Source organism: Bacillus rossius, chromosome 3, assembly GCF_032445375.1.
Source record: "Bacillus rossius redtenbacheri isolate Brsri chromosome 3, Brsri_v3, whole genome shotgun sequence".
Lineage (NCBI taxonomy): Eukaryota > Metazoa > Arthropoda > Insecta > Phasmatodea > Bacillidae > Bacillus > Bacillus rossius.
In genome coordinates, this window is record NC_086332.1 from 4,380,476 (window position 1) to 4,402,644 (window position 22,169).

The 22,169-nt window shown below is 41.0% G+C and overlaps 2 protein-coding genes across 2 annotated transcripts in view; one reads left to right on the forward strand and one right to left on the reverse strand.

Moving 5' to 3' along the window:
* The window catches only part of LOC134530119 (uncharacterized), a 317,722-nt gene that overhangs the window by 38,347 nt on the left and 257,206 nt on the right, over window positions 1-22,169 (forward strand). The gene's annotated exons all lie outside the window — the stretch shown is intronic.
* On the reverse strand, window positions 363-10,242 carry LOC134530006 (TRIO and F-actin-binding protein-like). Its single transcript, XM_063364532.1, has 3 exons — window positions 8,526-10,242; window positions 5,547-5,729; window positions 363-451 (listed from the first exon to the last, which is right to left on the reverse strand). Exons 1-3 carry the CDS (start codon window positions 10,240-10,242, stop codon window positions 363-365), a joined length of 1,989 nt encoding a protein of 662 aa, XP_063220602.1.

Below are 22,169 nucleotides of genomic sequence, written 5' to 3' on the forward strand. Positions count from 1 at the left end.
AGTCATTTGGCCTAAAGTCGTTTTGCCTAAAGTCGTTTTGCCTAAAGTCATTTGGCCTAAAGTTAGTTTGCCTAAAGTCGTTTTTCCTAAAAGTCGTTTTGCCTAAAAGTCATTTGGCCTAAAGTCGTTTTGCCTAAAGTCGTTTTGCCTAAAGAACATTTTAGGCTAAATGACTTTAGGCAAAACGACGTGTACTCCTCCTGGTGAGGGGAGGAGGGACAGAACCTGCGGCCCTCCGGCCGGGAGTCCTGGTCACTGCGCAGACAGACAGACTCCAGGGACCGCGGCTGTGACGGCGCTGGCGGACAGGAGGTGCAGGGTTCCTCGCGAGCCGAGCGACACTGAAACCACGCGACTTGCATTCACGACGACCCGAGCTCCAATCCCCGCGCAGTCATCCTGTCTTCTGACACCGCGCGGTCTCCTGACGTCACTGCAGGGCGGTCCTTCCCTGGGGAGACGAGAGAGCCAAAACCCCAAGTTCCCCGAAGTTCATGCTTTTTTTTCCATATCTTTAATGTAGCTATCCTAACCAAATCAACCGTCCACAATGTTTTAAAGTATTTATAATGTAGCTAACCTAACCTAATTGACCATTAGTATCCTTTTATCAAAACCGCCATATTTATTTACAATGAACAAAAAAAAACCGAAGATGCACGATCGGAAGTTTGGCTCTCTCGTCTGTGAAAAGAAGGTTTCCCCATTCCCTGGGGGCGCAACTGTGCAGGCGGTACATGGCCAGTGAAAAATATCTGTGCGGTCGAGAAATGCCAACATCACAAATTAAGTTTTCAACATTAGGAAAACATAGAAATTTCTAAACATAATATCAAAAAAAGGAGGGGGTGTCTGTAAAGTCGGTCTACGGACGATAATTTTACGTGATAACGTCATAAGAAAACATTGATGAAAAATTGCATACTTTTTTTTTAATTTTCAAATATGACTTACAATTTTTTGCAAATTTAATTTAAATCATTTTTTAAATATAATCACGAACAATTAGTTAAAAATCCCGCCTTAACCTGTTTGATATTATAGAAGATTTTCTCGCACGGTGGTTGGCCAGTTCTTGCACGCTCGGCTCAGGCGGAACTTGACAATGAGTCATGCTTTTTCGTGCGTGCAGCCGGCGTTCATCGATTTATAAGACGTTATCGCGTCAAAAAAAGAATTTTTACTAACATTCTTGGTTCAGCGTTTATGGAATGGTGAATTAACGGAGTAGCGTGTTGATTAAAATGGCAAAATATATGACTACTGTGGAATATTTTTTGCCAATGTAAAATTATTTTGGTAGCAATAAAATAAGCATGGCTGCAAAGCAAAATCTTGTGTGTGTTTTGCTCGTGTGTATTTTTTTGCAATAGAAACTGAGTTATGATTTTCAGCGCTCAAACTTTGCGGATATGCAGTTTTCAATATTTTAAACAAAAGATAAAGCATTTTAACTTAGTGGTTTGGTTGTTCCACATTGAAAATTAAATAATCTTAAACTTTATACGGTTAATATTCCCAGCAATAAACGAGTGCAAAAAAAAAACAAGTTTGCTAACATTTACTTTCGAAAAGTTAACGACTTTCATGTTAGTTTGCCTCTAAATCCCGCACAATTCCCGGATTTCCAAAGAAAATAAGAGCGTTAGTGTGTTGCCACTCTATATCTTCCTTGCTTTGAGGTCCTTACTACAAGCATGACCGAGTCCTTCTCCAATGTCCCTGACTTGGATAGCGCGTGTTTCTCCCTCTGACAGCCTCGCCGAGTTGAGGTGTGAAACTCTTAGCTACTAACTTATTCCTCTGGAAGAGTTCTGTATTCAAATGTATTGGCATGATTTCATTAAGTTATGATAAAAATAACTACTGTTACTTGACATTTTTTAAAATGCTGTAACAGCTAATAACCTGTACTTAAAAGAAAGCTGTGAAATAAATGTACGATCTCGAGTACTAGATCGTCATAACCTAAAATTTTCCGCCTATCCTAATAGTTTCAAGAAAACAACTTGAATTAGTGGTTTGAACTTGTCCATAAGTTCGCACTATTTACAACTGAACTGTAAGATTCTCAAGAAATGCCAATTATTATATTTGGTATTAATTAGAATATGAGTAAATTTATGATTTTATTTTCATTTATTGATTCATAACAGAGATGTTTACCGGATCGATAACAAACAAAAATAATACATTTGTAGCATAACTAACTGTTTGACATGTGTGGTAACCAACACACATTCTAATGAGTGTGGTGTAACTTATTGATTTTTTGTTTGTGAATGAGTTATTTGACAGCCTCTAATCACATCGTGAGCTCTTCAACCCGGGTATACCACGGACCTTATACACTGAAAGATACATTAATGTTGCAATATATCATAGAGGTGACTCAGAGAGCCCTCGGTGAATAAATCAATCAGACGTGTAGAGTCAACGTAACGAGACAGTGTGCGAAGGTCACAGACGTCACGGAGACTGGAGGTAGTGTGTGTACACATCCATCAACAATCAGCCCGACTTGCCGTATACGCATGCTGAGAAATAAATGGAAAGCCAAGCCTGTATTTTCTGACGTGGCATTGTAAATTTCCGAGCCCACACTTCCGTAAACGTCTACTAAACTTGGACATGTTTTTAATGAGATGGTCCATTTTAGCATGAAAAAAATATTTATACAAAAATGGGCTTCGTTTTCCCAAGTAGTCAGCAGTTTGTTGTAGAAAACAACAGCGGAAAGTTCCACGTTTGTGTTGACGTAAACTGATAGATTTAACGACAGTAAAATATGACATTTTCCGGTGGCCTTAAGAGTAGATTTGGAGTTGATTCACAACTGGTCTGCCTTCTCGTTTCGGGCACACCGTGGTCAACAACTCAGTTCCAAGAGTTGCCTCATCGCGTTGGCCGTGAGAGTAGCGACTATCAGATCTCTTCTGTGTAAAGTTATTTCAGCACGTATTATCACTTCATAACAGTGACACTGATATGTATAAGTGACCCTTATTGTTACAGAACTTCATTTACTCGTGCTTTTTTAGTTAGTTGTGAAATTTATTTCCGAAAGTACATTTGTTAATCATTAATGTGGGTAGATAATAGTTTGAGGCAAAGACAGGAATTTTGTTCGTGCAGACTTTGTTCGTCGAACATCTGTTGGACAGTGAGACACGACATAGACCGGGGAGGGGGGAGGGGACATCACAGTCTAGGGTCGAGCACAGCTATCCTCCTGAGGCGCCAGGAAGCCGTGACGTCACTCCTCCTCTGCCGAGCCTGCGAGCACGTGACACGTATCAGAGATGCGCGGCGAGGAATAAACCAGCGGGAAACGTACATTTAAAAAAAAAATGTGAGTACATTACTAGAGACCGGAAAAATTCGCGGATTCATTTCGTGTTAGGCTGAAATTCATACATGTGTATAATTCAGCTGGTTCTGCTATTGGATCGCGGTTAAACTGGAGCTCTCTGGGCCAATGAGAGACTATCGACCAAAGAAGCGTCGAATCACAAGTTACCCAGTGGAGACGCCTCACAATTTAGTACCCAATGAACACGCGTGTTTACTTGAGAAGTGCAGAGGATAATGGAGGCTATCCTAGAGTTCATTGAATCCGCGAAATTTTCCGGTCCCTATACATTACATTTAAAGATTTAAACTTCCTTCAAAGTAGTATTTCATTTGCAGAATCAAATGTATCCTCTAACACTCGACATCAACAACACGAGTTGTAACAAACATGTAGTAATACCTCGAGTCTCGGTCTCCCACGTCGATTGAGTTATTTGTCTCGTGCCCAGTGAGCAGACAGCTTCTGACGGCAGCGCAGACTCGTCACACCGCGACCCCCCAGGAGATCCAGTAGAGCTCCTGCGTTTTGTGTTTGTGTCACATTTCCTTGACACACATTCACTTAATATTAGTTAAAAGCGGCAAATATCGCGAAGTTTTTCATAGTTATAATAACGTGCGTGAAATTTTGCTGCTCGAAAATAACATTTGGTGAACATCTGGTGAGAAAATTTGTGACCCAACGATAAATGCACAAGCGCTTATCCTAACCCCGCCTAAGAACAATAACGTGAACGAACCACTTACTATGAAGTACAGTTAAACCTAGTTTATCTGTGAAAATTCGACCAAAGGCAATCCGGACAATCGAAAATAAGGTTAATCGGGTAATATGGGTAATACACAATACAAAATCTTTAAATAAGCAGACTTAACTTTTTTTACGATAAAAAACTATTTTTTGTAACAAAAGTACACAGTACAGACAAGACATTAAAAAAATATAAATTTTCACATTTTTTCTTAGAAAAGAATTTGTCCACTATCTTCTGTTTCAAACATGTATAAAGGCAATATTTACGCTTTATAGAAAGTAAATATTTAATTTCATGTAATATTTATTTAGTTTCTTTATATTTCCTTTCTTATGTTTATTTGGACTCTGTGATGAACCCAGACTGTAAATTTATTTCTTTATTGTTTGTCTATGTATTACTCTATGTTTATTTTATTTTTAAATATGTCAAAGTGTATTGTCACCATCATAACACGCACTACACATGAATATAAACAGTACATTTGGATATTGATAACACTTTATTCCAAGGTATAAAATTACGATATTATTATTTAACGTACCTTTGAAACACCTTACCTTGACTTTTACACTCAAGTATCGTAACACAATTCTTGATACTGGGAGAGTTCGGCTAGAATTGAGGAAATTATTAAATAAATGAGATAATTTCATTTTAGACACTAGCTGGCTCCACACATGTATGGAGTTTGAATGAAGTACGGTGACTCAAATGCTTCGCCATCAATAGTTCAGCTGGAGCGGTGTCGGGCTGACGCTCAAAAAACGCCATGATCTTTGTCCCCTTGTGCGCTTTCTTAAACTCAACAATAAGCATGTTATTACTATAATTCTACAATCCATGCAGGAACTGCGCTCTGAACAGCGAGTACATATTTGGTGTACTTACAATTGACTTCTTGCCAATGTAGTTAAAAAAAAAAGTTATATGAACATAAAATAAAACGTCTAAAACTCTGATCTTGGGTTATAAATAGAGACCAGAAAAATTCGCGGATTCATTTCACGATATGCTAGAATCCAAACAACTGTACATTTATATTGCTTCTGTGATTGGCTTATAGTTTATCTGAAGGAGTTTTAGCCAGTGAGAATACTTCAACCAAAAAAGTATCGAATCGCAAGCGTCCCAGTTGCCAAGTGTAACGAGTCAATAGCCAATGAGCAAGTGGTATTTGCCTGAGTATGTAGAGGGTTGTGGAGACTATCATAGAGGTCATCGAAAGCGCGAATTTTTCCGGTCTCTAGTTATAGGGTGATCCGGATAAACGAGGTTTTACTGTCTCACGTGTGATGGTGTGATGTTCAGACAACCCTTGGCCGGCAGTTGGGTGTCTTCACCTAGAACACAAGTATAGTCTCATTGGTGGACAACCCTCTTCTGATTCGCTTCCTCCGACAAGTGTTTCGTAAGCCGGAGAAAGTGCGTGGTTGCCTGGAGGCGTGAGACCACCGGGCAGAGGACCGGCGAGTGTGAACACGGGGGAAACTGGCCCCGCCATATTCGGGCCGGACGGCGACCCCCCAGGGGTCCGGCCGTAGCGCGGCCGTAGCGCGGCCGTAGCGCGGTCGCAGCGCGGGCAGCAGGCACGCCCGTCACCCTGGTCGCGGCTGTGGACTGTCGCACCAGGCACACTCTCGCTGACGTTTCACGCTAACACGTGTCACAGGATAGACACTTCCCAATACTTACACACGGGCGTAACCACGTTGCTCTGGCTCGCAGTGTTAAGGGTGTGCCTCCCATTTCAGGTCAAGATTTTATTTTTTACAGTAATTACAAATAAACTTGTAGACTTTTTCAATTGTTTTACTTTCACGAAATGAAAAATATGTACATCGCATACTTTTTTTGCATAATTAGCTGCCAAAGTTACATTTTTAACATTTTTGGGTTGTACAAATAAGGAGAATTTAATTTATTGCAGCATTGAAACTTTTTAGGGTTTAACTGCAATGCGACTGGCTACTTCAAGAAATGGTTTGAATTTCTTTCAGAAAATATTAATTAATTTTACCTGGCATTTCAAAATTTTCAAATTTGTTACGATTTTGACAGCCAAGAAACATGAAATGAGATTTTGTGATAGAAATGCAAACCATATCATGAAGTAGCCAGTGGCACTGCAGTTAAACCTAAAAAGTTTCAGTTCTGCAATAAATAAAAATTCTCCTTATTTGTACAACCCACAAACGTTAAAAATGTAACTTTTGCAGCTAATTATGCAAAAAGTATGCGCTGTACATATTTTTCATTTTGTGAAAGTAAAACAATTGAAAAAGTCTACAAGTTTATCTGTAATTACTGTAAATATAAAATCTTGACCAGAAATGGGAGGCACCCTTAACGCGTGCTATTGCATTGTCTGATGCCGAGCGCGACGTTAACACGTCGTGACACGCACCAGGCTTCTGTATTTCCGTCAGACGTGTTGTGCATCAGACGTGACCAGCAGTGGAGGAACAAGTGATGGAACTACTGCGTACTCACAAGATGTTGTTCGACATTTCAAGCGAGGAGTACAGGAACCAGCAGGTGAGGCGCGAATCTTGGGAAGCGATCGGTGGAAAATTTGGAAAGACGAGTATTTTTTACATTTCTAGGGTGTACCCACTTCCCCCCCCCCCCCCCAACCCCCTTGAAGAGCTGACATGCCACATGCTACTGCTGCAGCACATTCTTCCTCTTCGCCAAGTTCTTCTAGAAGGAAAAAACTTTCAGCCATTTCAACTATTCCCTGAAAAGTACCCACACATTGTCTGATGACACAAGGAAACATCAGAACAATGTGAACACTGCCGGGAACTGACAGGACGTGTTAACACGAAACGTCAGCGTTGCTTGTATGCAGCTTCAAACAAAAAAAAACCTTTGTTCCATTTAACTTTTAGGTCCGTTTTGATTTACCTGCAGCACATTCATGAAACTGGGATAAAAAGGAAAAGTAATAAAATTGCCTCGAATTCTTTCCACAATACTTAGAGACCGGAAAAATTCGCGGATTCATTTCGTGTTAGGCTGAAATTCATACATGTGTATAATTCAGCTGGTTCTGCTATTGGATCGCGGTTAAACTGGAGCTCTCTGGGCCAATGAGAGACTATCGACCAAAGAAGCGTCGAATCACAAGTTACCCAGTGGAGACGCCTCACAATTTAGTACCCAATGAACACGCGTGTTTACTTGAGAAGTGCAGAGGATAATGGAGGCTATCCTAGAGTTCATTGAATCCGCGAAATTTTCCGGTCCCTAACAATACTGCTTGCAAATGTGGTACTTTTACAGGAGATATCATATTTGTATAGGTTGAAAGTTTGTGTTAAAAACGACATTGTCGCCCGTAGCAAATTTCGCAGATATTCATGGAACTAATTTTAAGATAGTTTTTTTAAGGTTCGCTTTTTTTTATATGCAGAAAATAACTTCAATACACACCATGTTTTCTATTCGTTTTAAGGTTTTCCAACTAGACTGCGAAATACCTGTGCGTAAGTACTGGAAAAATTCGCGCTTTCGATGACCTCTAGGATAGACTCCACAACCCTCTACATACTCCGGCAAATGCCACTTGCTCATTGGCTATTGACTCGTGACACTTGTCAACTGGGACGCTTGCGATTCTATACTTTTTTGGTTGAAGGTTTCCCATTGGCTAAACGTCCTTCAGACAAACTGTAAGCCAATCACAGAAGTAATATAAATGTACAGTTATTTGGATTCTAGCATATCGTGAAATGAATCCGCGAATTTTTCAGGTCTCTACCAATGCGTTTATTTCACGTGGGAACACTAACTGGGTGTTTCAAACACTTCATCCCATGTAGTCGTTGTTACGTATCACCAGGTACCGGCTGGGCCTCGGGAAAAGCCAAGTCACCGACGCCTACCCAGAGGAGGATGTCACATGCTGTACCAATATTTGCGCCTCGTGACGTATCGCTGTACTTTCCCTCCAGCTCTTTTATGAAGCCCCAAAGGAAAAAAAATCACGTGACGTTATGTCAGGTGAACGTGGAGGCCAGCTTTTTTCTTTAAAATAAACATCCGGTCGTTTCGGATCGCCTGTACCGTCGGCGGATGGGGATCACAATCTTTAAACGAAACATGCGTTGAACTGAAATTGCAGATTAACTCCTAGCAAATTGCAGAACACAAACCGCTTTACGCTCAGGAGTCGCCAATTTGCGTAGATGGCGCTGCAAGCGCATGCGCTTATCTAAAACTGTGTAAATTACCCTTTAATTGTGACCTTGAAACAACACACTACAACTCTTACAATTGATACTATTAAAATTTACAACTGGGACATTATTCGATGGACATACTGTATTGAGAAGTGACACAGAGAGCCTCCGCACACAGGGTGGGTGACTGCGAGCCGTGCGTCCTGGGGGCAACATGGACACACGTTACTCGCTCGTGGTTGCTCGTGGTCGCTCGTGGTTGCTCGTGGTCGCTCGTGGTTGCTCGTGGTTGCTCGTGGTTGCTCGTGGTTGCTCGTGGTTGCTCGTGGTTGCTCGTGGTTGCTCGTGGTCGCTCGTGGTTGCTCGTGGTTGCTCGTGGTTGCTCGTGGTCGCTCGTGGTTGCTCGTGGTTGCTCGTGGTTGCTCGTGGTTGCTCGTGGTTGCTCGTGGTTGCTCGTGGTTGCTCGTGGTTGCTCGTGGTTGCTCGTGGTTGCTCGTGGTCGCTCGTGGTTGCTCGTGGTTGCTCGTGGTTGCTCGTGGTTGCTCGTGGTTGCTCGTGGTTGCTCGTGGTTGCTCGTGGTTGCTCGTGGTCGCTCGTGGTTGCTCGTGGTTGCTCGTGGTTGCTCGTGGTCGCTCGTGGTTGCTCGTGGTTGCTCGTGGTTGCTCGTGGTCGCTCGTGGTTGCTCGTGGTTGCTCGTGGTTGCTCGTGGTTGCTCGTGGTTGCTCGTGGTTGCTCGTGGTTGCTCGTGGTCGCTCGTGGTTGCTCGTGGTTGCTCGTGGTTGGTCGTGGTTGCTCGTGGTTGCTCGTGGTTGCTCGTGGTTGCTCGTGGTCGCTCGTGGTCGCTCGTGGTCGCTCGTGGTCGCTCGTGGTCGCTCGTGGTCGCTCGTGGTCGAACGTGGTCGCTCGTGGTCGCTCGTGGTCGCTCGTGGTCGCTCGTGGTTGCTCGTGGTTGCTCGTGGTTGCTCGTGGTTGCTCGTGGTTGCTCGTGGTCGCTCGTGGTCGCTCGTGGTCGCTCGTGGTTGCTCGTGGTTGCTCGTGGTCGCTCGTGGTCGCTCGTGGTCGCTCGTGGTCGCTCGTGGTCGCTCGTGGTCGCTCGTGGTCGCTCGTGGTTGCTCGTGGTTGCTCGTGGTTGCTCGTGGTTGCTCGTGGTTGCTCGTGGTTGCTCGTGGTTGCTCGTGGTTGCTCGTGGTCGCTCGTGGTCGCTCGTGGTCGCTCGTGGTCGCTCGTGGTCGCTCGTGGTTGCTCGTGGTCGCTCGTGGTCGCTCGTGGTCGCTCGTGGTCGCTCGTGGTCGCTCGTGGTCGCTCGTGGTCGCTCGTGGTCGCTCGTGGTCGCTCGTGGTCGCTCGTGGTCGCTCGTGGTCGCTCGTGGTTGCTCGTGGTTGCTCGTGGTTGCTCGTGGTTGCTCGTGGTCGCTCGTGGTCGCTCGTGGTCGCTCGTGGTCGCTCGTGGTCGCTCGTGGTCGCTCGTGGTCGCTCGTGGTCGCTCGTGGTCGCTCGTGGTCGCTCGTGGTCGCTCGTGGTTGCTCGTGGTCGCTCGTGGTCGCTCGTGGTCGCTCGTGGTCGCTCGTGGTCGCTCGTGGTCGCTCGTGGTCGCTCGTGGTCGCTCGTGGTCGCTCGTGGTCGCTCGTGGTCGCTCGTGGTCGCTCGTGGTCGCTCGTGGTCGCTCGTGGTTGCTCGTGGTTGCTCGTGGTTGCTCGTGGTCGCTCGTGGTCGCTCGTGGTCGCTCGTGGTCGCTCGTGGTTGCTCGTGGTTGCTCGTGGTTGCTCGTGGTTGCTCGTGGTCGCTCGTGGTTGCTCGTGGTCGCTCGTGGTTGCTCGTGGTTGCTCGTGGTTGCTCGTGAGCTCGGGACCGACTGCGCGGCGGGAGGGAGTGTGGTCGCGCCCAGCCTCTAGCGAGCAGGGCCGCTCCGGGGCGCCGCTCCACCGGCGGAGTATGGCCACTAAACATCTGTGAGGTTCAGAAATACCAACACTTAATCCTTAGTTTTAAATATAAAGGAAAAATATAAATTTCTTAAAAAATAATAAATTAAGAATTCTTTATGGAATGGTGTATTAACAGAAAGGCGTATTGTGTATAATGGTAAAATATTATACGTTGGAATAATTTCTGACAGTGTTGAATGTTTTTTGGTAACAATGAAGTATACATGGCTGCCATGCGCACCTGTGCAGACGTGTTTTTTTTTTTTTTTTTTTTTTTGCAATTGTATTTGAGTTTATGATTTTCAACACTCAATGTTTGTGGTTTTGCAGTTTTTATTTTTTTCTGAAACAAAAGATAAAAGCGTTTCAAAATAGTGTTTTATTTGTCCCGCATTGCAAAAAAAAAATTATTAGCTTGAACATTTATTGTGGATTTTCATAGCAATGAACGACCACAAAAAAAAATCATGGTTGCCAACATATACTTTCGAAACATGAAGACTTTTAGGTTGCTAGGCTGCTCGGGAGTGCGTCGTTTGCCCTACAGGCGTTTGCCCTAAACGCATTTTCGAAGCATATTCTCGCATTCCTCATTCCAAACAGGCGTTTGCCCTAAAAGCGTTTGCCCTAAAGGCGTTTGTCCTAAAGTCGTTTGCTCTACAGGCGTTTGCCCTACAGGCGTTTGCCCTACAGGCGTTTGCCCTAAAGGCGTATGCACAAAATTTTTGATAATCACATTCGGACCAAGCTCCGGCATTTGCCCTAAAGGCGTTTTCCCTAAAAGAAGTTTTTCGACAGTCGTTTGCCCTACAGGCGTTTGCCCTACAGGCGTTTGTCCTAAAAGTTTGCGAATTTTCAATAATCCGAAAATGAATGCTTGCCGGCGTTTGCCCTAAAGTCGTTTGCCCTACAGGCGTTTGCCCTACAAACCGTTTCGAAGATAGATGTCCTTACGTGTGTCGCCCCTGTTTACAAATGTTGGAACCATTCTCCAAATGAGTACAAAGTACAAAATTCACAAATTAGATGGCAGCACATACGGTTTGCTTTCCCAACGTTGAAGTCTAAGAATGCAGCTGGTAATTGAACCTTACTTACAATAGATGGTGCGCCAATCTCAGTGACTGGATTGTATTTTTTAAATCATTTCTTAACAGAGATGTTGATGATTTAATATTTTCCATTGTTGGGGGGGGGGGTAACTAGCGAACAAATTAACTTAATTTAATATTGCTGCTATATATAAAAAACGCGTTAGCAAAAGGAGCTTAGAAAATTTTATTATCCTTGCCTGCTGGAATTTTCACTTGAAGTCGTCCAAAAAACGATGACCCTAAAATAATTTAAGGCAGAGGATTATACATATGCATTTATAAAAACATTTTCAGTGTTTAAAAGTTACTGTTAAAATAGCCTTTGAGACCTTCATGCCTATTTTCAATTTTTATATAACATGTGCCCAACTGAATCTGTCGTTTTATTAATATGTTTGTAGAATGCGGTGAAAATACTTCCATCGAGCGTGTGCATATTTTGCTAATTCGTCCAGACCATCTATAGCTTAACCCCTAATAAGTTTTATGGGAACAAGTGAAGTATAATAAAAGACTGATTTAATGTGTGACAGCCAATGAAATGTACAACTTTTCAAAATGCATTTAATCAATTCATCCATATTGCCACAATATTTGAATGAATGTCATAGGTATGAGTGTAAACTAGGAACGATTTTGATATGTCGTGGAATGTACAATAATGAATTACGTAAAAGTATAATACACAAAGAAAGATCATTAATTATAACTCTGTTTCAGATGCTAATGAATTAAACTTTTTTTTCCAAAAATTGTGCAATTTTAGTTAATATATTTTCAAAACAATTAAACAAACAGAATTTACTGGAAAATATGTTATTCATTACTTAGTAGGAGCAAGTGACGTCTTTTCACCATCACCTATCTATATATATAAAAATGAAACCCGTTTTCCTTGGTCACGGCATCACGCGTGAACGGCTGGACCGATTTCACTATTTTTTTTTGTTGTGTTTGCTATGGTCAGGAGAAGGTTCTTATGAAAGAAAAAATTAAGAAAATTGTGCGGAAAATTATAAAATTTAAGAATAATGAATTCCTATTTCCCTTGGTCACGCCATCACGCGTAAATGACTGAACCGATTTCACTAATTCTTTTTTTGTTGTGTTTGTTATTGTCACGAGAAGGTTCTTATGAAAGAAAAAAATTAACGGAAAATTAGAAAATTTAAGAATACTGAACCACCATATATAAAATTATTTCCAAAATAACCCAACACTTTGTACAATATAAATATTTTTAAAGTAACCTTATGACATTCAGCTTTAAGCGTTTACAGTTTCCAGTGCGGCTTGCATTTGCAATGTCAATAAATAAATCGCAAGGGCAGTCGCTAAGTGTATGTGGCATCAACCTAGAAAATCCATGTTTTTCACATGGCCAATTATATGTCGCCTGTTCCCGTGTCGGAAAACCATCAACATTATTTATTTACGCACCAGAACATAAAACTAAAAATATAGTTTATCAAAAAGCATTAGAGTAGAGAGAAGCAGTGAGGGGTACAGAGACTATTAGTTGATTTATAGAGCGCGCGTGGTATTGAGCTCATTGTTTACTTAAAAATGCCAAGTTGTTCAATAGCAATTTGTAAAAACATTAGTGGAATTATTTAATCCTATGGAATAAACACTATTTTGACAATATATATTTTGTTTTTTATTTAATTAAATTAGTAAGGTCCTTTTCAGTTATAGTGATACCAGGGAATTATGGATTCATTTTTATATGGAGGATATTATAGATTCCAGTTCAAATTGAATAGGTACTCATACCTAAGATAGGTCAGCTATACAAAATAAAGTAGTGCATCATTGCTACGCTAAGGCGGTACGAAGTTCGCCGGGTCAGCTAGTGTTTAATAAATAAATACGTTATTTGTTATTTTTGTTTTGTCTCATTGCTATGTTCATGCTGTGCTGGAAAGACTTCTAGACTTCTAGATTGCAATGACAGTTTTATTTTTGAGCGCGCAGTGTATGCCATGTTGTCTACGTGTCGTCTTTGAAATCGTACAAATGACTTGTAGTTTTTATTAGTTTAGTTGCATATTTTGACATGGTTTATGAATCAAAACAAAACATCAATTTGTATACAACCTTAGTACACATAACATGGTAATTGTATGGTTTCTCAGCCGTATTTATAGTGATATGCGATTACGTAATAGAAAAGGTGTTTTCGTGTATGCTGCTGAAAGAGTTCACTCCTTAAAATTTTATTTATGTGCTATGTGATGAATGCCCTATTGCGATACTTATGTAGGCCCTACCCGGCAGCCTAGTATTGAGAGCTAGGGCGGTTTAGCATTGAGCTTGAAACCATTGTCATCAAATCCCACTCGCAGAAAGCAGTGCTTCACTTGTTTTTTATTTCGTTATTATTCATGGACACTATTACTAAAATTATTTATTACCGCGATTTGTAATTTTTTTTATAAGAATATATGTATAAAGTTACACAAATGTTTCAAATTAATAGTTTTTAGGGTATTCCTTAGTAGGCATACTAGGCAGAGATTTGCTTAATTAAGTGTGGTAGGGACGACATTTGGAAATTTCTGTGATTGTTCGGAAAATGTCTTATATATAACATAATATTATTTGTTTATATTTATATATATGCAAGTGATTGATTACTATCATGTGTTGAATATTATTATTACTAATTGCGTGGGCTAGTTTCAAAATTTCCCGATATTTTATAAAATTTATTTTAATTTGTAACTTATGTTTTAATATTTGTTATTAAATATGAATATATTTTGTCGCATATAAGGCAGGTTTGTTACTAACAAACTCAACATTTTCGGTTAATTGGAAGACAGTACCCTTCCCCCTCCTTTTACCCATGTATGTGAAGTATAATTACTACAGTTCATACTAGGTAACTTATTATCCATCTCAAGTTTCTTTCGACACATAAATAGCGTGACTTTGATAAATCGAAAGTAATTAACCTCACAAAAGCTTTGAAGTTAAAGGCTGTATTTTTTTTGTCCTTTTACATTTTGTTTCCGTGTCATACTCATTTGAATCGTAAACAATATGGATCGGTATAAACTGATAGACTGTAGTTGATACCGGCCCAACAATATGTCACATTCATATGAAAGCAGTTAACATTTTTGCATTGTTGCAACGAAAGTATTTGTATGAGGAATTCAAATATGCGCTTTTTTCTTTTTTATGTGCCTTCTTTTCTTCCCCTTCCCCTTCTCCCTCTAAGGACATAATGTAACGCATTAAATAACAATACAACGGAGTTGACAGTTGTCTTTCTCGGAACATAACCGTCAAATATCGAGTAAAAAATATATTTAACAATATATAAAGTATTAATATTGTATAAACGAACATATAATTTAACGCTTTGAGTTTATTATTCGCACATTAACCATCATCACTACTAATGCATTTTGACAATTCAGATAGGCGCTATATGCGTAAGTAATTACTTATTATGTTTTTCTTATTTTTATTATTAATAACGTATGCTTCACAATTAATACTTAACTTAGTAATTTTGTTTAATTTTTCTTTTCAGGTATCAATATTATTTATTTATTTTTGTTTTGTGTCTGTCAGGTTACACAGCTTGTTTACCTCTTGTAACATGGGAAATTACCTCGGCTACCAAATCTATAGATTATCTATTTTCGAGATGAAACGTCTATACAAACGTACTGACGAAACAACTATTAAACGCCTATTTACGTTATTGTGAACTGGAAAATATAGTTTTTTAATTTTTTTTTTATGTTTGTCTATTTGTCTGTATTTCTGTTCCGGCATCAATTGAAAACTACTGGTGATATTTTGATAATTTTTTTTTCAAACAAAGGTCTTCGGATATCGTATATACTATGCTATATGAAATTGCGGAATTCCACCCCTAAAGGGGTGAAAAAAGGGTAAATATGGTTTTAAGAATAACAATTGAATCTCCAAATTTAATGTAGCAAAATGAAAGATATTTGGTACCAATAATAAACGTAACTTACTGGAACTAATAACCGCAAATTTTAATTACTAAATTCAACCCCTAAGCGGTTAAAAAGGGGTGAAAATTGTGTTCATGATTATAATCATATCTTTGAATTTAATAAAGTTTTACAAAATATAATGGGAACCAATAATAAACACACAAAAACTATAAACAACAAAATCATCATATTTCGAAATTCAACCCCAATGGGTGAAAAAGGGATAAATATGGTTTGAAAATTGAAAAATTATATCTCCGAATCTAATAACGCGCAGTAAAATACCATGGGTACCTACTAATAATAAACATTCAAAAACTACCAACAAAAATTTTATCATTTTGCAAATTTCAACCCCTAAAGAGGTGAAAGGGGTACCTATATATGGTTTTAAAATAAAAGTTTTATCTGTGAAAATAATTTATTATAAGAAAAGATATTGACCACCAATAATAAACATACTAATTCTACCAACCACAATTTTTCCATTTAGTGGAATTCAAGCCATAAGCTGTGAAAAAGGGTTATAAGTAGGTATATATATATTTTAAAATAACTAAATATAAAGAAAAGAAATGTTAGTAATAATAAAGACTTAAACACTACTAATCAAACTATAATCATTTAGTGAAATGCAATCGCTAAGAGGTTAAAAAGGGGTGAATATGATTTTGAGGTAATTAATGCAAATTATGGAAACCCCAGAACAAAACGAACTGGAATACTTCTTCATTGTGTACTTCAGCTGTATGTTGTGTACACATTACGGAATAAAATAGTATGAACAATATGTAGGAGTTTATCCGCATTAATACTATTATGCTAATTAAGAAAATGTTTAACAGCTAGTATTCGCATTATTTACCTATATGCTCGTAATATTTTAAGTAATGATAGCGTAATGCACGTCTGACAGCTGAAATTGAAATAAGCAAAGCCCCGGGAAAAAAGTTGAACCTTTTTCCAGCGATATTTTTGTTAAATCGCCAATACTGTTTTTTTTATCATACGATTTTTTTTGGTCGAAGACCTTACATCACCTTATGTTCCGAAATATTTTACAGAAAAAATATTCGATAACATTGAACTTAGCGCAGGGAACCATCTGTTGGTGAATCTAGGAAGTTCATACCAAACGAATTCCCACCAAACCTCGATAAAGGCTTACATAAGTGCCATCTAGCGACTTTTTTGTAAACTTTGCATTTAGAGGGAAAACATTTATTGAGGTACTGCCACCTGCGGAGGAAATATAAACTAAAGAACACTTTTTGAATCGATACATAATTGAAAAAACCTACATTACCCAAAATAACCTAAACTTCATTTACCCTAAAGTCATTTGCCCTACAGGCGTTTGCCCTAAAGGCATTTGCCCTACAGGCGTTTGCCCTACAGGCATTTGCCCTAAAGGCGTTTACACAAAATGTTTGATAATCCCATTCCGACCAGGCTCCGGCATTTGCCCTACAGGCGTTTGCCCTAAAAGAAGTTTTTCGACAGTCGTTTGCCCTACAGGCATTTGCCCTACAGGCATCTGCCCTAAAAGTTGGTGTGGTTTCGTTAATCCAAAACATAAGTGCTTGCCGGCGTTTGCCCTACAGTCGTTTGCACTAAACGGAATTTGCCCTAAAGTCGTTTGCCCTACAGGCATTTGCCCTACGTTTAGGGCAAACGCCTGTAGGGCAAACGATGTGTACCCGGCTGCTCTATGAACACCGCACAGTTCGCGGATCCCCAAATGAAACACGAGCGCTAGTCACAGCCCCGGGTTGCTGGCTCGGCGGGCAGGGCTACTCCCTGTGGCACCAGACGAGTGAAGCTCGTCGCAGCGGGGCGCGCCGGGCCTCAGGGGGCGGGCTCCCGGGGCGACGCCCCAAGAGTCGCCCCAAGGCCGTCCCCGCGTCGCTAGGTCGGCACGTGCGCGCTGCTGGAACACTTGGGGCTCTCAAACAAGTGGTCGGCGGGGAAGCCACACGCCGCTCCAGCGCTGGCAGGTCGAGCTGACCAGGATAGCTGAGCTCATGAGACCCCAGATCAGGCGCCACCTCTGCAGGTCTCTGCGGGTGGGACATGGTCCTTGTGATAACCACAGACCGGGAATAACACAGTCCACTTTTTCTCTTCTCACGTGGTGAGTTCTTTTGATGCGCCATCTACGATTATGAGACAGTGACTGATGTATACAGCCCACCTGAAAGAGTTATTGTTTTTTCACAAATAAATCAGTCAGTGCAGTGAAACAAAAATTTTCGGGTGTACAAACAACTGATAGGTTAGCCTGGTGCTTAATGACTGTAGGAGGTTGTAGGGCATATAATAGAAACATTTTGGCATTTTATTCGATGACGTAACCGTTGTATAAAGACGAACCACCTATTTCCCATATTATATTTGACAATACTAAATTTAAATTCCTCTTTTGAAAGATATGTCATAATTAGAGACCGGAATTATTCGCGGATTAATTTCACGATATGCTAGAATCCAAACAACTGTACATTTATATTGCTTCTGTGATTGGCTTACAGTTTATCTGAAGACTTTTAGCCAATGGGAAATCTTCAACCAAAAAAGTATCGAATCGCAAGCGTCCCAGTTGACAAGTGTCACGAGTCAATAGCCAATGAGCAAGTGGCATTTGCCTGAGTATGTAGAGGGTTGTGGAGTATATCCTAGAGGTCATCGAAAGCGCGAATTTTTCGAGTCTCTAGTTATAATTGATATAAATAATTAGACTTACTCTAAGATAGCGAGTGGTTATTCCCGTTTACAATTACACTTTACACTCGCTGCTGGAATCAAACTTTTGTGCTCAATTCCCGGTTACACCATCTACCCAATGCGAACAGTGCAGGCTCACATGACTTCAACTCTCACAAGGGGAGGGTCATGTCAGGGCTCGCCGATATGGCTTTAACAGTGTGAGTAGAAGCAGGTAGGTACTCGTTTCAACGCCCTGAAATATCTCGCCTGAGCGGGTCCTAGGAAGCGAGAAAAGGCGCCTTAAAGATATTAATGTAAAATTTGAGTGATATTTTGACGTGACAACGTCTAATAAATCGATGAACGCCGGTTGCATGCACGAAAAAGTGTCCCGTAACGCACATTGTCTCGTTACACTGTGTCCCGTTACGCTCATTGAACGCTTGCGCCGCATCTATCTCTCTTCCACTCGATTGGAACAACCATCGATTTGACTTTTTCGAGGCACATTAAACTTGAAACACTCCCATTCGTTTCCTACTTTTCCTTTCATCGTCATATCCTTAACAGAATAACACACATTGGAAGAAGTTAAATAGCAAACATGTATAAAAGTTATAGTTAAAATAATCTCTTCGTTAAAGTAACCAACTTATTTGAATTAATGAGTGAAAATAAAAGTAAAATTATCAATTAAATTTTAGATTTCATTTCACTCCTTCTTTGTATCCATACAAAATAGTGATAATTCAATAAAAATGATTCAATTTTCTTCATAAAAGTATGCAATCATTTAATCAATGTTTTGTTATAACGTTGTCACGTTAAACTATCGTCCGTAAACCGACTTTACAGACAACCAATTTTTTTTATTAATTGTCAAGTCAGCGGGTGCCGAATTGTCATGCGCATTAACTGGCGATCCACTAGTCAGGGCTGGATACCCAATGGTAGAGTAGTTTTTTAAATTTTATTTTTATTATCTGTTTCGATATATCAAACTATTAATTTTAGAATTTATATATATTTAAACAGTTACATTACATAATTGGGCGAGGTTTTGAGTAAAATAAACATTTAGGAACATTCTAACAATTAACTATCTACGCTGCTATTTTTATTTACTGTCGGAAGAAACATTAACATTAAATTTTTGTCCAATAAAATAATAAATTTTTTATGACATATCCCTGCAGGCACGGGGTGAGTCGCTGTTCACCACTGCAGAGACTGTCAGAACTGGGGAAGCCTTCTTTCCACAGACGAGAGAGTCAAAACCCGAGTTTCCCCGAAGTTCAAGCTTTTTTTCCGTATCTTTAATGAAGCTATCCTAACCAAATCAACCGTCCACAATGTTTTAAAGTATTTATAATGTAGCTAACCTAACCTAATTGACCATTAGTATCCTTTTATCAACACCGCCATATTTATTTACAATGAACAAAAAAAAAATAACAGAAGATGCAAGATCGGGGGTTTGGCTCTCTCGCCTGTGAAAAGAAGGCAGTTACATCGGCGAGCCCCGCCTGACCGTGCCCTTGTGAGCGGAGTGTTCGCTCGGCCTGGCGGCCACGCGGGCCTGGCTGTGACGTGACGTGGGCGTCGCGACGCTGACCTGACGTCGCAGGGCGAGGCGTGCCCTCGATACCGCGCGTGTGGGCACGCCCGAGCCCATGTTACACCCTGCTGGCGTCCCCGCGTGGGCCGCGCCTCGTGTGCCATCGTCTCCGGCAGAAACACTGCACGTTGCAGGGCAGATCACGTGGCTTTATTGAATTGTTTTCCATGCCTATCTAAAACTATGTGTCTTTATTTAGGAGGGGTCTGTGTTAGGGAATACTCTAGGTGTGTCCCAGGCCTAATCTTAGGGACCGGAAAAATTCGTGGGTTCAATGACCTCCAGGATGAACTCCATAGTTCCACGTACACTCGGTCAAATGTCACCCACCCAATGGCTGCTGTCTTGTGAGACGTCCCAACGTAGCAGCCTGTGATTCGTATAAAGCTTTGGTCGGGTGTTTCTCATTGGCCCAAAGTCCTCCAGGTGAGTTTTGAGCCAATAGCAGAGGCAGCACTGAGGTATAACTATTTATATTTTAGCCTATCGCGAAATGAATTCGCGAATTTTTCCGGTCTCTGCTAATTCGCTTATCTTAGATCCAGACTATAATTAGTTAAATCTCAGACCAGGTGAAACCTGCATAGACACGGGGAAAACCCTGGGCTAATTCATTCATAGTGCAAGCATTCAGCTGGCTGGTTCGATACAGGACAAGAAGGATTGTCCAGGAGAATGTGCAACCCGCACGAAAGAGCAATTCATTCCTCACGAAGACATCAGCCAGTACATTGCTGGAGGTGCTCACTGAGGTTTACAAATGACTCGTCAAGTTCAGACTGGCACCATAAGGACCGGCGAGGATTAAGTGTTTTCTTCCTCTACTGTACGACACTTTGTTCAAAGCCTTCTGTAAGACTTCTCGAGTTGAAAATGAGCCACAGCCACTGTGTAGAGACAGAAACATTCGCGGGTTCATTGACCTGCAAGATGAACTCCATTGTCCTGTTTGCACCTGAGCCGATGTCACCTGTTCATTGGCTTCTGGATGTGCAATAGTCTCCAGTGGGTTGCCAGTGATACTGCACTTCTTCACTGGCAGGTGTTGTTATCGGTGCAGAAGTGTCAGCATTAACTGTGGGCCAATCGAAGAAGCACAAAAAAAGTGTTTGTTTTGCCTGTAGCGAAATTAAATCTTGATCTGTATTAATTACTAATTACTAGAGACCTGTAAAATTCGCGATTTCAAATCCCTAAAGAATAGACTCCATGATCCTCTACGCACTCTTGCAAATTACATCTGCTGATTGGTTACCGACTCGTAACACCTGTTGACTGGAGTGATCGTGATTAGCTAATTCTTCTGTTAAAAATTTTTCATTGGCCCAGAGTCCTTCAGATAAACTGTGGCCCAATCACTGAAGCAAAATAATGTCAAAAGTATTTGGACTCTATCCTGTCGCGAAATGAATCCGCGAATTTTACAGGTCTCTACAATTACCAATAAACACATGGTTTAGTTTGGAGGTATTTTGGAAATCCACTCGTGTTTTCCATCATAGTGCTTTCTGTAATTACCTTTAACTTTATTTGGAGGACTGTCAGCCAATGAGAAACTCGCAGGCAACCCACTTAGGTGCCTCGCTGTTCGGACACACGCACGGTGAGCACAACTTCAAAAGAAAAAAACGCAATTTCAAAATTGCTCAAGATATCCGAGTAAGATCTGTTTACGAAACGCATTTAAGAATTCGCTGTGCGCCAAACGTTACTTTTGATTTCGGATTAATTTATTAAACTTTATTTTTAGAAGAGTTAAAATGGTTAAAAAGACGTTATTTCAGAGTAATTTACAGGCATAAAACTGCCAGTACAGATTATTGAAAGCAAATAAGGGACTTGCACTATACCTTATTTCCATTTCTCTGACATATAATGTTACAGTCACCGCTCAAATTTCACAAATGTCCTATGTACGCCAGACCAGAGGCGACACCGCGCTAGAAGCACCAGTGAGCGTCGCGCTCATCATCCCCCTTCACTAACACAAGCTCACCTCTGGCTAGGCGTTTAGGGGCTCGCCTAATCAGGGGTGTATGTGTGTTAGTGAGGCAGGACGATAAGCGCGACTCTCGTTGGTGCTTCTAGTGCGGTGTCTCCTCTGGACTGGCGCGCAGTCTTCTCGTCGTCACAGGACAACTGTGATATCTGAGCGGTGACTGTAACATTATATGGCCTAGAAATGAAGATAAAGGTGTAATGCAAGCCCCTTAAGTGCTTTCAAGAATCTGTACTGGTTGTTTTACGCCTAAAAATCACTCTGAAAACATTCGTTTTAGCCATTTTAACTCTTCTAAAACTACAGTTTAAAAACTTAATCCGAAATAAAAAGTACTTTTCGGCCCTCGGCGAACTCTATATTGCATTTCGTAAACAGACCCCACTCGGATATCTTTGAGTAGTTTTCAAATCGCGTTGTTTTTCCTGAAGCTCTGCGCACCGTGTGTGTGCCCGGGTGGGCGGGGGCCTTAAGACGTCACACGGCCAGAAGCCAACGGCTGGGTGACGTTTGCCCGAGAGTGCGGAAGACTTCGAAGTCCACACA